The sequence below is a fragment of the Apus apus genome, chromosome 13, assembly GCF_020740795.1.
Source record: "Apus apus isolate bApuApu2 chromosome 13, bApuApu2.pri.cur, whole genome shotgun sequence".
Classification (NCBI taxonomy): domain Eukaryota; kingdom Metazoa; phylum Chordata; class Aves; order Apodiformes; family Apodidae; genus Apus; species Apus apus.
Genome location: NC_067294.1, coordinates 1412581 through 1430151, shown reverse-complemented (window position 1 = coordinate 1430151; position 17571 = coordinate 1412581). Strand labels below are relative to the sequence as shown.

The window sequence follows — 17571 nt, the reverse complement described above, 5'->3', positions numbered from 1 at the left end:
CTGTTCTTGGCTATCTACAAGTCTTTTGAAGAATGGTACAATGATTTATTTTATTATTATAATTATTATTATTATTATTTTTAAAATTTTCTGCTATTTAAAACCTTTCATTTTGTTAAAAAAAAAAGGTATTTCCATCTTTAAAGGGTAACTAAAATGGACATTAAAAAGACTCTCATAATGCACAACTATATGCCTTTTTTGTTTGTTTTTAAATACACACTGCAAAAATATTTCTACCTATTTCCATTCTATTCATACTGTACATAGGAAGCTGTCAGTTTTGCTACATTTCACACACAGGTGTTGTTTTTTTTTTCCTTAAACCATTTTCCTTCTCATTCCACTAATGATCCCCCTTTGTTTTAGACAATGAGCCTACCCCAACCTGGCACTTGGCTCACACTGCAGTTACTCAACATTTGATAGAAACAATTAAATTTTGTCTTCGAGAAAGGATTGTGTGCTAGTAAGGCAAAGATCACGTGATACAAACACATCCTGGATCCCTTTTTTAAGGTTATGTGCAAATATTAAGCCATCTTAGGCTTCTGATTGTGAAAATGGCCTTTCCTAGGTGCTTGTTTCCCCAGAGAGCTCAGAGTGCAGCCGTTAGGACTGGTCTTACTCTATGTGTATCTGCTGGCCTGAACTGGATCTCCTGGATCACAATCTGGGTAAAGCAGAAACTTCAGAAGTTCTTAGGAAACACAGACCTTTTACATTCATTATAAGCTCAAAAATATTAACAACCCAGTTCAGTGGTTGGCAAGTACAAACACAAAACACACACAAGAGAAAAAAAAGAAAAAGCAGGGAGGGGAAAACCCTTCTAGGTTTCCTGACATGAGAGGAAATTAGTCTGTCCTGGTTGATAATACATGAAAACAAAGTTCACTGACCTCTGCTTTTAAATATATATATAAATATATATATATACTTCCTCTTCTCTCCAGTTCCATGCCATGGTGATGTCCAACTGGCCCCATCTACTACATGGGCTCCCTCAGAGGAATCCTTCCCTCCACGTCGCGTTCTTGACCAAACAGCTACAGCACTGAATGGCCTGCCACCAACTGCTGCAGTTCAGGGGCTCCACGTTGGCCTTGGTGATCATCACCTTAGAGCTGGAGAGGCTGACTCCTGAGTGGTTTCCTGCTATTACTGATCTGCTAAAAAAAAGCACAGGTAGGAAGCAAAACGGCCTTTGGTCACAGATCTTGAGGCCAGGACACCAAGAAGTTAATAAAGCACGTGTGTGGAACAACCAACATTGCACTTGAGAAGCCTTCCAAGAAGACTGTGTCCATGTTCTTTGCTGCAGACCTTGCTGGTACTAACAAAAGAGGGAAGAGAAATGCAGGGAAAGGAGGTTTCCAGATGACTTGGCCTCCGCTCTGTCCCCAGCCTCCCCCTGGACACTGCAAAAACTTCTAAGTCCAGTTACATTGCTTTTGAAATGTAACCACGTTGGCTTCTAATGAGAGACACCAAAAGCAAGTGTGTTTTATTTTTAGTGTTCTCCAGTCTCATGGGACACATGCCTCTCAAGAGAGTACCCCTAGAAGACTAAAGACCCAGGCTGTCAGTTTGCCATCGACCCACTGGGTGGTCTTGAATGACCCTGAATTAACCTGGTCTCCTGCTGTCCCTCCTGGCAGTTATCACCTCCTGCAAAGAGGGAGCGTTTGCCCACCTGTTGTGTCACAGCTCAGGAGCTCCTGGTGAGGTGTTTTGCAGCAGGGCCAACATGCATATTGCTGATAGCATCTGCTGAGGCATCCCATCCAGCCTGGCCCTGCCCTCCCCCTAATTACAGAGTTACAGGAGCAGTGGCCAGAAGAGAAAATAATTTACCATGAACTTACACAAAAATCTGCATCTTTCCTTAAAGGTCAGCAGCTCTGAATTCATCTACTGAAAAGAGCTCGTGGACCAAAAGCCAACATGCTTGCAGTCCCTCAATACTCTTCGTATTTTCTGTGCCATCAGTCAAGCCACCCAGGGCCCTTCCCAGGCAAGGCAACCCCACCTCAACCCTTCTGGACTAAAGAATTCCCATCACGTGAGGGTTGCTATAACCCCCCCAATTCAGCACCTCTCACACCCACTACAGCCCCAAGTCCCGATGACACCGCAGAGACAGGAGTACTGTGATGGATTCAGACACCTGTACAGTGAGGATGGGGGAATGAGTGGTGGGAGGGTGAAGGTGGGTGGCTCGTGCCTCCCCGTGTCCTCCCTTACAGCCACCTGGAAGGGACTAGTCAGAATTCCTAGAGAATTACTGCCTTGGAAGCAGGAACTGCAGAACCAGTAGGTCCCAGTGAACAGAGCAGCTGACAAAACAGAGCAGAAGTGCTGCTGTGTTTTTCAGAGGATAGTGACAAAATCTCTCCTTTTTTTTGCCATGTCCTTCCCAAGCAGGGTGTGCTGGCCCTCAGGTTTTAGCATCTCATAAGTACAGAAGCCTGGGGACAGGAGGGACTTGGTGACAACCCTACAACTCAGGGACCACGCTGGCAGAGAAAACCAGATGCCTCCGAGGTTATTTTGAACCCAGCTGTGATGCAGTGCCAGGCTGAGCCTTTCATCCAGCTCCCTCCATTGTTCCCTTATTAGAGCTAATCTGACTTGCCCCATGGGAGAGGGAACAGGAGCTGCTGAGGAAGGGGCAGCTCCCACTGCTGGCTCCCTACCAGCTGTTCTCAGGTGGAGCCAAGGTTTTGATTTAGTAGTGAGAAGATAAAGAACCAAACCCTCCAGTTTTTCTTAAGGAACCCAGGGCTCTGCTGTCTGTCCTCTTTCTGGTTAAGCCATTAAAGACCCAGTTCCCACAAGCTCTGGGAAATCACTTCTTGGCCACAATCACCGTTGCCTTGGGCTTTCACCAACCAGCACATGCTACCTGGGGAGTTTTACATTTGTTCTGTCTTACCAGTCTGGACAATACAAAATGACTTTCATTAATTCCCTACCACTACCACATTAGTTTGAATTAGCTGCTCACCTCCCCAGCAAAGCAGTTTTACAAACTACAAACAGCAGTTTGAACCTCTATTTCACCTTCAAAAAACAGCCTTACTTGAAAAGAACTTTAAAGAATGTGTGTTTTCTTAATTTCTACGGTTTTGTTTTAGAGAACAGGACCAGCATTTTCAGGTGATTGTTATCCTAGAGTGAAGGTGTCATCCAGACAGCACTGGATGGACAACACCACCACACCTGCAAGTCCTGCCACAGAACAGGAAAGGTTTTATATGGACCAGCACAGGCTAAATGCTGAGCAGGTGTCTCATGTCACAACACAGGGAAATAAACAGGACAGGAATGAGAGAGGAGGAAGGAGACTCTCTTGCTGCTTAGCAGCACCACTCACCAGCACAGGAGGAAAGTTTCTGGCCTTCTTTCCCTTGCTCATCATCTTACCTTGTAGAAGAGGAGTTCCTGAATGCCAAGCTGTACAGGACTGATGTCCCGAGCAGCTCTGGTCACTGGCTTTCTCCAGTTTGACATTTGCCAGAACTGGCACCGAGAACAGGGTGGGCTTTGTCTAAGTGCAGGGAGAAAGCCTCGCTGTTCTTTTCACACCAGGGAGAAAGCAGTGCCCAAGTGTTCCAGAGACACAGGCAGGATCAGACTTGGTGCAAAAGGCCCCTGTGAGCAGACGTGACGTGACCTCGCGGTGAGAGCGAAGGAGGTCCCGAGAGGCAGCTCCGAGCTGCCACAGCCCGTGGACACTCTGCTGCTGGGGGGATCTCTGCCCTGGCCAGGGGGTGCCACAGGAGCAGGACCTGCTGCCTGGTTTCAGATCAGAGGAGGTTCACGAGGTGCCTGCGCAGCCAGGGCTGGGCAGCTGTGTGCTGGCAAGTGTTTGGTCACCCTGCCCACGTACCATGGGGAAGGCTGTGGGTTCATGGGAGGGCTCTTCCTCCCACCAGTGCAGCACCTTCCTTTTCCAGCACAAGCTGTATCCTGACTGCCTGACTTTTAGAAGGAAGCAGGTTGTCTTTTGTAGGTTTCATTCAATAAAACAAGCTTGGTCTGCAGGCTCTTGGTGTGCTCCCTGAAGAGCCCAACCCAAGCCCTACACAGGTCCCTCCAGGAAGCTGGGACACATGGCTGGTTCTGCTTTCCACCCTTCCCTTTGCCCTATCTCGAGCATCTTCACCAGCTGTGTTACTCAGTGGAACACCAGCAGAAGAATCCTACACACAGCAATGAACATGCTGTAATATTAGACCACAACCACCACAGCTCATGTTTTCTCCCCCAGCTCTGAGCCTGTGCACATCATTCCTTGCCCATAAGCTGGATGACACATGGAAAACCATGAACAAACCAACCGCCTTCTCAAAACCTCTGCAGAGCTGCACGATCAACCTCCCAAAGTGTACAGTACCAGGGGGTTAATTCTGCAGTCAGTGCTTAAAGGCCCATCAGGGTCCTGTGTTCCCAGTCAGGGTGCAAGATGCCATACTGGGATGGAAACAGGAACTCCGGAGCCTGCCTGCTTTCCCAGGATATGCTGCTGTTCCTCTGGCAGCACGAGTCCCCTCTGCCCACCTATCCCAGGGCTGGAGTCACGATAAAGGAACAAACACTCATGGCTGGGCCTGGGCAGGCTAAGGGTGCTGCTTACCTGTGTGTTCCTGCCATGGTTAAGAGCGGCCACATCCCTGTTACTCACCCAGATTTGCTTCCAAGTTGTAATTTATGTCAAGGGCAGCTGCAGGTTTCAGCAACTGTCCTGTACAACACCACCCCAGGACAGGAGCTGCCTGGGGCAGTCAGTGCCTCTCCACCATCCTCCCTCCATCCTGAAAGGACTCTGGGGTGGTGATGGAGACCAGTCTGCTCAGCAGGAGCCCCCGTGGGCTCCTGTCCCACACCCCACTTCCCACAGCCAGATCTTGTCCCACTCCTGTCACATCACCCCCAGCACAAGGTGGGGGGACAGGGTACAAGCTTCCTTCAAACCTCATCCCAAGGGCTGGTTTTCTGCTGGTTCCCATGGGAAGCAGCAGCCTGGAGGGAGGCAGGCTGCTGGGGTGCACAGGGGACACCCCACATCAAACAGATATAGAGGGGAATGGGGCTAGCAGGGGGAAACTGGGATAACAGGGAGCAGCATGGCTTGGGACACACTGTGTGAATATAACCAGCATACAAAGGTGGTTTTAACAGATGTTTGTTAAACAAGTCAGTTTTGTTTTTATTAAACCCAACTTTGGTACAAGCAGGTCATTCCTGAGATGCATTTACAAGGCTGTTTTAAAACGAAGATCAACTGGGGCCTCTCCCTGTTCCTGTGCGAAGTTCAGCCGGACACAAACATCACCTGCTTTTTTTCCTCTTTTTTCTTTAAACAAGTACTCGTGCCAAGGGAAGTCAGTCTGTTACAAAGACAGAACTCACAACCAGGAGCACCGAGTCTCCAGCTGTAAACCATTTCCCCTCCATTAACATTCAACATTCAGTTGTCCTTTCAGATGGTTCCATTCTCCCCCACCACATCCCAGTAGGAGGTGCTGGAGCCCAGACTGGCCCAGGGGGGTTACCTGAGTACCAGAGAGGTGGGCAGGGAGTTACCTTGTGAGGCACGTGGCTGCAGCCCGAGGAGAAGGAAACAAAAAGGGTTTGGGGGATTTTGGTTATCAGACCTGTAAGTCTACAGAAAAAAGCCAGACAGAAGAGTTACTGCTCAGAGCCGTGAGAACCCGGCTGGGAGGTCAGGGATGTTAGGAGGTTCTGCAGTTACACCCCAAACCCAGACAGAGGAGAGGACCCACAGGGACCCCGCAGAGCAGCAGCTGAAGCAGCAAGCTGAGATGTCCCCCTGACCCAGCTCTGTCCCCATCTCCCTGCAGGCTGGGTCAGTGTTAACTGCCCTGCACGGGCTCTCGCCCGGAGATGAGCGCGGAGGTTAGTGCCAGCCATGCAGCAGCCCTCGTTAGCAATTTAGCTTTTGGCAAGTATCTTAGATTTCAGCTTTATCAAGAAACCTGATCAAGCCAACTTTTCCCAATCAAAAGGCACGGTGCAGCTTAGTCCTTGCTACACAATCTCTTCTGTGCAATATATTGCAAGCTTAAAGGTGAAAGCACCAATTAATTTCTTCTGCATGAGATGTTTTGGCCTTAATAAATCTTCTAATTAACATATCTTCCTGATGTTATGGAGCACGCACTGGGAAGACTAAAAAAGCTACAGAAAGAACAAAAGAGAATCAGTATTTAAGTTTCAATTATTTACATTAAGTAAAGACAGCATGAAAGGTGAAAGCACAAAGGCAGCGTGTGCTGCTCGAGAGCGCAGGGCTGGGTACAGATGGCCGAGTTTAAACCATCACAACTTGGAGCAGCTCTCACAGCTGCCAAGATCCTGTTTGGAACTGGTAATCAGAGGACTGATTAAAGTTTTAATGAGGAAGGACTTCTCACAAGATCTGAGAAGCCACGTGCTGCAGGGACACAGGATGGGGAGAGGTGCGGAGCCTTCTCCTGCCTGGCCAGCACCAGCCTGGGCTGGTGCCTTTGCTCTGTCCCTCGTGGCTACACAGTTCTCCTTATCGAGCAGCCCAGGACAAGGAGATGAGGCCAAGTTTGACTTGTCTCTTAACAGAAAGCATCACCAGGTCTGAGGGCCTTGGTCACCAGGTTTCAGTGCCAGAGCTGCAGAACATGGGCAGCTCCAGCCTCGCTGCTGAGCTGCTTTTGGAACAACACGTTACATTTTCCATTCCCTCATGAGCATCTCTAGAGCTTTGCACAAATATCAATACATTATTTGAACACCACTCCTCTGGAAAAATACTGCTCTGTGTTTGTTATCCTGAATCCCCCACATGGCACAGCTGCTCTGCCACCTTCTTTTCCCAGTTAATTCTTATGTACCTGAGTGGACTCTTGCTTCTCTGGCCTCCTACATTTGGCATTGGGATGGAAAAGGTTGCAAAACATTTCATACAAACCACTTGGCATCAACTGCTAAGTCCCCACACTAAGGCTTATCCTTCAAAACTGTAGCAAGCTCAAGCAACAGCTCTAAGGCCCTGCAGGCTCAGGTTTCCCCTGCACCCACTGCTGTCACCCCAGCTCCCAGCACTGCCCTGGGCAGCTCTTTCTGGTGGACCTAGAGCATCCAAACTGCCCAGCCCTGCAGTTGGAGGACCACCCCAGCCTGCTGAGGTGGATGCAAACAGGCAGCACATAAGATGACCAGAACTGCCTCTGCCCTTTAAGCAAGCTGAGTATTAACTGCAAAGAGCAGAGGTCTCACACACAACCCAAGAGCAGCCCCAGACCATCTGCACCTTTCTGAGGGGACCCAGAAAGCAGCCCGTGTCACCTACAGGGTTTTGTTCTTGAAACTGGGGCTGCAGAACAGGCTCCCACCAGAAGCACCAGCTCAGCACACACCACACGCCAGCCAAGCCCCACTCCCTGGCAGCACTGATCTCACACACATCAAGCCCGGAGACGCTCCAAGTGAGTGTTGCAGCACACGCTGTTCTGTCCCACAGCACAGCCACCTCCAACAGGCCCTCAAGAAAAGCTTCAGCTGCCTGAAAAGAAAGAACCCCAAACCAAGAAAGTGTGCTGGGTTTTTTGGCTTGGTCTAAGCCTATAATGTGCTTCTCCAGGGAAACCATTTGGCTTGGAAGTACCATCAGGATACTATCACCACTCCCTTCACATCCTACCCTTAAATCACCTCTTTGGACATCTTTACACCAGCAAAACTGCTGGTAAATCACCCTGCTCAGTCACCAGATCCCACAGAGGAGATGTACCAAGAAGCCTGAAGGCTACTTTTGCCCAAATAGAGACAGCATTTGAATTAACACCTTACAATTTCTTCCCAGATTACAGATTGGGTTTTACAGATTTCAGCATACTGTATGACTAGCTAATTGTTAATTAACTAGCTAGTTTAAATTTTGAGTGTTCCCAGTAGCCACAAGACACTCTGTGACTGGTGAGCTTCAATCATTAAACATTATTATTTCAACAGAGACCCACTAGGTAAGACAGGAAATCCACTGCCAAATAAATGACACCACAAAAACTCAAAGTACATGTGAGATTTAATAAAAGAAAAAAAAAAGTACAAAGTGAGTGGAAAGAACTGAAAGAAAAAAAAAAAAAAAAAAGGAAAGAAAGAAAGAAAAAAACCCAGCCAACACATTTGGAATGACAAAAAGAAGGGAAGCAGCACATCCAAGGGGCTGCAACCCCCCAGGCAGGTCCCCAAGGCACCTCCCCATGCTCTGAGCCCACCACCCCACCTTCCCCCTGGGCACCCCACAGCCAGGCCTGAAGCCAACAGAGCTTAGAGCCGCACAAACCACAATTTAAATTAGAAAGCAGACAACATACAGGATGATAAATGTTTCAATGATACAAAAAAATTGATGGTTTTTCCCATGAATACCAACCTTTTAGGGACAAAGACATAAAGCAGCTGAAAGGTGTGTGACTGCCCAGCTTCAGTCACTTCTGAAGGGTTTCTCTTCCACTTCTAGCCTACCAGATGTAAATCTGACTGGGTTAGCATCACCATGCATTTGTAACTTGCTAAATAAAGAGAAGATACAGAACTACCCTAAATACTTAAATCTTGTCTCAGCCAAAAGTAAAAATCAAGTCCTATAGAAAAAAAAAAATGACTGAGTCCCACTGGGGAGATGAGGATGTTGACTGCTCTGAAGAACAAGCTCAGACAAGGAAAAGGTACATTTGTCACAACATAAAGTCAAGGTATATATAACAATCATCAACATTAAGACATTGTTAGATACATTCTGAATGTCTTCATCAGGAAAAAAAAGCTGGAAATTTCTCCACGATGCCCATGGATTTGAAGGTTTTTATGCTTTCATTCTTACCATCATCATTTGTAACTAACTACCTGTTATTCCAGGAAGAAATAATGATCCCTGACAAGCCATGGCAGGCACAAATCATTTCCATAGATCTTGCTGGCTGCAGCATGAGATCAGGAGAAAATTATCGACTGGACAAGGGATGGGGAGGCAGCTGGCTGCACACCCAGTGTCACCAGTTAACTGTTGCAGTCCAGCCTGTGTAGTGTTGGCCTGGAGAAGCAAAACAATGGACCAAACCCTGCAATTCGGGCACCAGAGTTTCTCTCCCTAGCAAAAAATCAAGATCCTGGCCCTCACTTGCTCCACGGTTGGCCTGCAGTCCCTGGGGAGCTGGAACGGGCTGAGAAGAACAGATTAACCCTCCTAATATTTGACAGCTACTCTGAAATACATCTAACCTGGAGAAACAGCCTTAAAAATTAAGTGTTCAGCTTAAGGGCACATAATTTCTACTCTGACAAATGGCCTGTTCTAAAAGGTACCTGCAAGATCCTTATGAGGTTCTTTCTTGCACACATCAAGTACCACTGACATGTTTTTAGGTATATCCCTATCAAGGCCAATGTCCATATGAAAGCAGTTTAACACCTGAGCATGTATTTAGGGAAAAAAAAAACCCAAAACAAAACAAACCTGTTTTAATGGGATATGCAAGTTAAAGAACCTCATTTTACAATCCCTCCTGCTGCAAGTCAAGGGAGGAGCTTGCTGACTCCTTAGCCTAAAGACAAATCTTTAAAGAAAAAAATCAGAAATCCTCTAACATTAATAACTAAATAAAATGCAGACACAACTAACACTTAGCCAGCCAGTGCTTTTATAAACTCTGCAGACACTGTGTGAGGGTGAATATAGAAGCTTGGCTTTCTTCTAGCCTGTTATCTGATGAACAGAATTGGGTCTGACCATTTTTCCATGACAACACAGCTGGTAAGTCTCTGTTCAGTTATCATCCTGCCTTGCCACAAGATGGCTTGAGTGGAAACAAATAATATTGATCCTAATTATTCCTCTAAGCTCAGCTGCCCAGGAAAACAAGGCTGAGATTTCTAGGCATGAGGAATGTGAAAGGAAGCACCTTCTCAGGGGAACAGAGCCTGTTGGCATAAATACAGCTCAGGATCAGGGGATTCTCCTTGTTAGGCACATATTAAGTGTAAGGTTAAAGAGTAAAAGTAAAGATGATGGCTTAAATAGATTTTCCACAATGGTAAAATACACTGATAAATGACAAGTGAAAAGTTACACAAATCCTGGAGTTCCACATTATACAACAAATGAAAAATCTTTCTATATAAATGTTCTACTTGAGCAGTAAAGAAAATTCAAAACATTGTCCTAAGTATTTTATTAACCCACTCTCTCTCTTTATTTATATATATATATATATATTATAAATGATGTAGAAAGTGTTTAGAGTAATTTGGGATTAAAATATATAATTACTGGAATGAGGGTTTCTCTGACAAAGATTCCCAGTCTAAGCACTGTGGTTTCCTACCCATTCAAGAAACTTACTCAAATGGAGAATTTTGTTAGAAAAGTAAACATTTCAGTGTTCCTCAAACCACTCTTCCCATCTGTGCATGGAGGGGGGAAGGTAGATGAGCCTCAAGCAGTGGCCTTAGCCAGTTAAAAACCAAATGAGCCTAGAAAGCAAGTGTTGAGCTGGTGGGTAAGATGAGTGCAGACAGACGGTTACGGTCCCTTTACACACAGCTGCTCAGTCACTGGGTTTAGAACAAAACATCTTACTTCAGGGATTAGTTGACTTTGTTTAACAAAATGTACATGGTAAGGTGACTTCCTCAAAACCTGCTGACAAGTTCTGTACAGAAAAGAGCCAGGCGTGACACTGCAGCCACCGGAGATGCTCATTTTCTCTTTCACTTTGGTCCATTCACACAATGTTATGAGAAGGGTCACGGGGTGGGAAACTCAAGCAACTTAACACATGAAAGCACCAAGTCCACTCTTGGCCTGAAAGTCTGTGTGTGATTAACTGAAAGAAACAAAACATATAAAAAAAAAAAGCATGAATTAAAGTTATGAAAATTAAACAAAAGCAAAACGTAGCGAAATATGTTAAAAAACCACAAGAGGCAGAGGAGGGCAAACACTGCTCAGGCATCTGCAGAGCACAGAGGAGCCAACCCCCGTGTGCTGAGCCCCACGTGGGGCACGACCTGCTGCTGGCAAAAGAGAACCTTGGCACTAACACTTGGATTTCCCTCAACACCAGCAACTCTCCCACTATTCACTTACTAAAGCTACTAAAAATGCTGTGCTGAAACAGGAGACGACAGAAGGTCCAACGAGCTCTCCTAAAAATTGAAACAAGAAGAAACAGTCCACCCAAGATCCCGGTCTTTATTCCCCCTTCCCAAGCCCAAAATACTTTCCCAGTTCCTGCAAGGTCCCAACATTTTGCCCATAAACCTGAGAGGTGCCTCCACTCGCATCCCCATTCCCAGGGGAGCTGTGGGGTGGTCTCCTGGTGGGGTGGTCCCCTGGCAACAACACTCCCTGGGCATCCTCTGGAATCCCCCTTTCCTCACAGACCCCTGGGTGCAAACAGAGAGCAGACTCTCCACAGGTACCACCTCAAAGCTATAAAGCCCCAGCTCTGCCTAGGCTAAAACCCCAGGCACTGCCCAGGGAAGCTCTGCTGCTGGTCCCCATCCTGGGGCAGGGGACACACTGCCTGTGCCAGCTCCTCAGGCCCCATCTGCCTTCCAGATTGGTTTGGGTGAAATGACTCAGTCAGAAAGTGGCAAAGACATTGCTGGTGCTTGCTGGGGAATGCAGAGATCCTCTGACCACCCCTGCAGCCTGTGGGTAAACATCACACCATTTGGTGAGGGTGCAACCCCAGGGCTCATCTCTGCCACCCCAGGCTCACCAGACCTCCAGCTCCTGCTGCTGCCTCCCAGGTGAAGATGGGCTTTGAGAAGACAGGTCCCTGGCAAGGCCAAGGGCAGCCACCTTCCCTTGGATGTTTATTACCAATTTCCTTACCCTGCTTGAGCAGAAACCCCCAAATACCACCTATTTTGAACTAACTCACAGGTTAGAAAAAGAAAAAAAAACACATTGGATTGGGAAAAAGAAAAACAAGCCAAACCCTCTTCCTCTCCCTAATTTATTTATTTTATTCCTGGTGACTCTGCACCCCCTCTGAAGAGAGGCCCCTACCCCAGCACTGCACAAGGGTCCCCAATGGGGGTCCCCACCCACACGATGTGGGTGCTCCTTGGTCCTTTGTTCACCACCCAAGCTGCCTTCTCCTGCCCATGGCCTGTTTCTAACCACCACCCAGAAGAGGAAAAGGGTCTAGACCCATGTCCACGGGTGGGCAGAACCCAGCCAAGAGCAGGAAGCCCCTCTCTGTGGCAGGGCCATGCCCAGTGGAGGGGCAGCCATGGCACAGGCAGCCCAGGCCCCCACAAACACCCACAGGAGCTGGCCACGTGTGGCTTGGTGTGCTCACCTTCCTCAAAGCAGACGCAGGCCCCAGGTTGCCCCTATATTCAGCCCCTACTTAGTTGAGCTGGAGTAAACCCTATTTTCAGCAAAATGTTTTACAAACCATTTGGATTCTGGGAGGTGGGACATGCCCAGAGCATGCTGAGAGGTCTGCAGAAGAGAGTGTTTTGGCTTTGCTTCAACACCAACACTTACATTCCAAGGAAACACATTAAATTATACATTAGATAATAATACACACCATTGTCTTCCACAGGAATAAACACATCACCAGCATGTCTGTAGGCAGAGTGAGCTTCTCCAGTGATGCAGCTCACAGCAGAGAAATGACAGAACACAAGATCTTAGCAGAATGTGAAGCCAAACCCTGCTGTCAGGAGCAAACCCAGGTGCTGCTACCCTGCACGGTGTGCTTCCTTGTCAGCACTAAAAGGCTCAGCAGGCATTGCCACCAGCCTGCTCAGGGCTTGACAGAATGCAGCTCACACTCCAGCTCCTTCACACGAGGGGGAATAAAAAGAACCAGTGGAATAACAGAATTACCAGCTTGCATAATGGCAAGCTTGCTTCTCTGTTTGCTCCTGAGCCAGTGCTGCTGGAGACTGGTTGGAATGGGAACAGGATCACCCTCACACAACTCTTCTTAAACCCATTTGCCCCATTCCTGCTCTCTCGTTCCTGCTGTCTCCCTGCACACGCAGGCAGCTGGAAGAGCAGGACTGACGTGCCCTCACTCCACACTCTTGCTGGCTTCAGCAAGAGCCATTCCCTGGCAGCAAGCTCAGATAAGAACTCTGCCTTTAGGGGAACAGAGCTCTTGTGAAGCAGAACTGTGTCTCGGAGCCCTGTTTCACACGACTGAGCTTCCACTCTACCTTTGCTCTAAGCTGCTGCTTCCTTCTTTCCAGCTCTGCCTCTGGAAACAAAGTCAGAGCACTCTCCAAAGAGGGCCCCAAGCCTACAGATCAGGGAGGTGGGACATGTCAGGGGACCTCACCTGTAGGACATGACAACTGTGCCAAGGCTGTCCCTTGTCCTCTCTGCTGAGAAGATGCAGTTGACTTCCAGTCACATCCCACCTGTCCCCAGGACTGCCTGAGCCAGCTGCCACAGGGCCAAGGGCAAACCCCATGGGACTCACAGCCTTCACAGACTGGCCCCAAGTGGCAAACCCCTCCCACCCGTGGCCATCAGGGCTCCCCAGGGCAGTGCCCAGGCACAGCAGGGCCCTGTCCCTCCTCCGCTTTCCATGAAGAGTCAGAAGGGCAGGAATTAGGATTCCAGAATCCCCTGTTCCATTTGCTGTCTGAGCAATTGCCCAAAGACAATCAGGCAGACACCCAGCTTCCCAGCAGCAGAGGGGAGAGACTCCAGGTCAGTCACTTACTTTTTCCTGTCTTTGTCCTTCTTCAGGGGCTGCTGTGAGGTAGCCTGCAAGGATTGGGACTGCAAGGTTTCCACCGCTACTTTCCGCCTGTTGAAGGCGTTCATCTCCTCCTCCAGCTCCCTCCTCTTCTCCTCCACCTTCCTTTTCTCTTCCTGGTGTATCCTTTTTAAGTGCTCAAATTTCTCGTGCAGCTGGTAGGAGACAAACGCCCTGAGCACCACATCCAGCACAACCCTGAGGCTCATCCCAGTTTCCTCCCCCAGGAATCCCACCACCCGACGGACACCGAGCTGCTCGGAGGTGTCCCTGCCCGTGCAGGGGGGTTGGGACTGGATGAGCTTTAAGGTCCCTTCCAACCCAAACCAGTCTGTTGTTTCTGAGGCACCTAAACCAGTGATGCTGCTTTGGAAATACTACCCCATGTCCCCTCCTCTGGGTGGGGGAAGGTGTGTGTGTGTTCATGCTTTGGCTGGTGAGGTCTGCTCAGGGGCTGCACGTGCTTCCTGGGATTCCTACAGCACCCAGCCCCACATCCTGTGCTGGCTGCACTCCTCTTCCAGGTTTCTGGCACACCCACCTCTCTCTCCTTCTCCTTCAGCTCTGCCTCCGTCTCCTTGACTTTGTTAACAAACATTTGTCTCATTTCTTCCTCTTTCCTCTGGAGCTCGCTCAAGAACTCTTTCCTTTTGGTCTCGTATGTTTCTTGGAGACTGGGGAAGAAAGCAAACGAAATCCAGAGTCTTTGGACAGCAGCAAGTTAGGCATGGGGAAATGCACACCCAGTTGTGTTGCTTAAGGTCAAACAGGCAGGGAAGGGAAGGCCAAAGTCAGCTGCAAAGTTCAAACCCAGATGCCAAGTCCAAACTCAGTGCTAGTACTTCCCAGCCCAGCACTGGGGATGCCACCTACAAACTTCCCCATTTTTGGGGACATCAGTTCCCAACTGTTGCCCTAAATTGCTGCTAGACATGAAGGGCACCCACCTGAAGGGCTGGCTGTCTGGGTCTGTGTCCTTGAAGCCCATCTCTTCCAGCTTGCACCTCCTGTAGAGCTCGTAGTGGCGGGTGTGGGTCTGCTCCCGCAGGTCCTCCATGTTGACTCGGATCAGCATTTCCCGCAGCTTCACGAAGTCGCAGTGACTTTCATTCTCAACTGAGGGACACAAAGGCACCAGTCAGCAACCTGCACACGTGGGGGCACCGAGGCACACAGAGATAGCTCCGGGGACTCCCCTCCCAAGGAGCTCAACCTGTTGTCTACAGGTGGATGTCTACATCCCTTGGATGCAGGGATCCCTGCTGACCAGTACGACCTGCTGGTAGGAATGGAAGCTCCAGGGAAAGACTGGCCAACCCACAGAAGGTTCACAAGACATTTCTGCAGTGTCTGTCACAGGACACCCTCACACACTCGTGCTGGTGGGAAAGCAGGGATAGGGAGGGTGCCAAAATGTGCAGGTCCATGCAGGGGGGAGGTCTGTGGTGGGTGCCCACCCCGCAGCTCCTTACCTTGCACCACTCCCCAGGGGTACTGCCGGGCTCTCACCAGCTTGTTCCCAACCTTCACCTCCTCCGTGCTGCCCACCACTGCAAAGGGCAGATGAGCCTGAAACAGAGCCAAGGCCAGGGACTCAGGGCATGTGCTGACCCTCAGAGATCAGCCTGACCATGAGATCCCCTCACCCAGGCACAGGACCTGCTTCAAAATGTCCTTCCTCTGAAGCTACTGACTCTGATTCTCAGAGCAGCCTATGCTATGAATCACAAACTGGTTTGGATTGGAAAGGACCTTAAAGACCATCCAGTCTCAACCCCCTGCATGGGCAGGGACACCTCCCAGCAGCCCAGGTTGCTCCAAGCCCCATCCAACCTGCCCTTCAACACTGCCAGGGATGGGGCAGCCACAGCTTCCCTGGGCAGCCTGGGCCAGGGTCTCACCACCCTCACAGCAAAGAATGTCCTCCTAACGTCTAATCTTAATCTCCCCTTTTCCAATTTAAAGCCATTCCCCCTCATCCCATCACACCCTGCTGTTGTAAAAAGTCCCTCCCCAGCTTTCCTGGAGCCCCTTCAGGTACTGGAAGGAGCTCTGAGGTGTCCCTGGAGCCTTCTCTTCCCCTGGGACATTCCAGGAGAGCAGTGCAGGGCTGTAGCACAGCTCACTAGCAACACTGGCTGGACTGGGCAGAACAGGGAAATATTGTAGGAACACCAGGATCATTACTGAGCTCCCTCTGCCCACTTGCCAGGCTGTTCTTGCAGCTTCACCCCACGCCAAGAGCCGGGCACTCCCCACTTTGCTGAAAGCACAAGCAGAGACATCCACCAACAAGCCTTGGCACCGTGGTTTGTGTGTGGGCACTGGAAGGGACATGTGGAGAACGGATCTGACACGTGCAGGATAGATCCAACATGTGCTCACTGCTCCCCAAGCCTGCCAAGCACCCAGGGCAGGAAGGGAACAGGGCACCACCCTCCAGCACTGCAGGAGAGAAGGCACCAAGCAGGCACTTCAGAAGGACAAGGTTGATAAAAACCCTCCACATTTGGGAGGAAATGGATCCCAAAGTGTGGAATTGGTAGAGAAGCAGCCAACAATCCTTTCATTGGGTGAAAAGCAAAAGAAAACCCAAGCCAGTGTGGCTCCTGTTTTCCTCTCAAATGCACAGAGCTTGTGATCATTTTGAAGAGAGTGTATCCTCCACATTTTTCATGAATTCTGCAAAACACCCTATTCCTGTGAAAATACGTATCAGGTTGACCCAGAAATCAATTTGCTATTGAAAGGAGAAGAAAAAAAAAAAAGGGGTGAAAGAGACAAAGCATTTAATCAGAAACAGCTTGGCAGGGAAATGTTTGTTTTGATGAAAAAGCTAGGGTTTATTGTTAAAATTATACATGGAAACTTTTCAGCTGTTTCTGCTGCTACACTCTCATATAGGACACAGAAAACCTGAGAGTGTTTTGTACATGCTTCAGCCAGGCCTGGATCTGATCTCTGAATTTCAAAAAAGATTAAAAAAAAACAGAGTCTAACCATTTTTCTTCTTTAAATTGGGTTTTCTCCTTTTAGCCTCCCTAAGTCAGAAGGCCAATGTAAATCTTAACTGCAAAGATTTTTATTCAAAGTTTCTCCCTTCTCGAATGAAAAGCAGCCTGAAAGCAGAAAGAATGAATTTTGAAGCAAACGTTTTCTCAAAAAATGCAACAAAAAGGTTTTAGAGCTGAGCTGAGCTCCTCCAGAGAGCCCACGGATCCAGTAAGAGCCACATTTCCAGTAATTCACCATGGAACAGCCTGGGCTGCCCTTCAGCTCAGCCTTCAGAGGGATGGAAGGTCTGGACATTCCCAGGGGAACGTGCCCTCCAGTGTGTTTCTGTGCAGCAGGGGCAGTTGTCAGGCTTTGGTGGCAGTGCCACCGGCAGCGTCACTTACGTTCATCACCGAGTTGATCTCAGCAACTGCTTCATCATCGGTGGGGAACTGGTAGATCTGCACCCCGTTGCTGACCAGCTCGCTCATGATCTTGATCTTGAACTTGTGCAGCTCACTCTTGGAGATGGTGTCTGCTTTGGCAATGATCGGGATGATGTTCACCTGTGGAAGCAGGAAGGGAGGGAGGGAAGAGAGCCAGGTGAGCAGCAGGGGGGCAGCCAGTCCTGGTGGGAGCCCGTGGGTGACCCGGGTCCTACCCTGGCAGATGTTTTTCATCCCATCAAACCACCAAGCTGCCACGTTCTGCTGCAGGCTGCAGCACACGCCCAGCTGAACACTAGAGGGAAGAGTTTTCCAGGACTCATTGGGCAGGG

At 48.9% G+C, this 17571-nt stretch overlaps 1 protein-coding gene across 7 annotated transcripts in view; it reads right to left on the bottom strand.

Moving 5' to 3' along the window:
* Positions 1–65: 65 nt before the first annotated feature.
* Positions 66–17571, bottom strand: part of SEPTIN8 (septin 8) — a 40365-nt gene continuing 22859 nt past the window's right edge. For 4 of the 7 annotated variants that reach the window (XM_051631171.1, XM_051631173.1, XM_051631176.1 and 1 more), the window contains 6 exons: positions 17198–17359; positions 15272–15368; positions 14747–14915; positions 14341–14473; positions 13764–13954; positions 66–1172 (listed from right to left, as the gene is read on the bottom strand). In XM_051631171.1, coding sequence (XP_051487131.1) covers positions 1007–1172; positions 13764–13954; positions 14341–14473; positions 14747–14915; positions 15272–15368; positions 17198–17359 — 918 coding nt within the window. In that variant the 3' untranslated portion in view covers positions 66–1006. The other 3 variants (XM_051631172.1, XM_051631174.1, XM_051631175.1) reach the window with 3 other exon arrangements.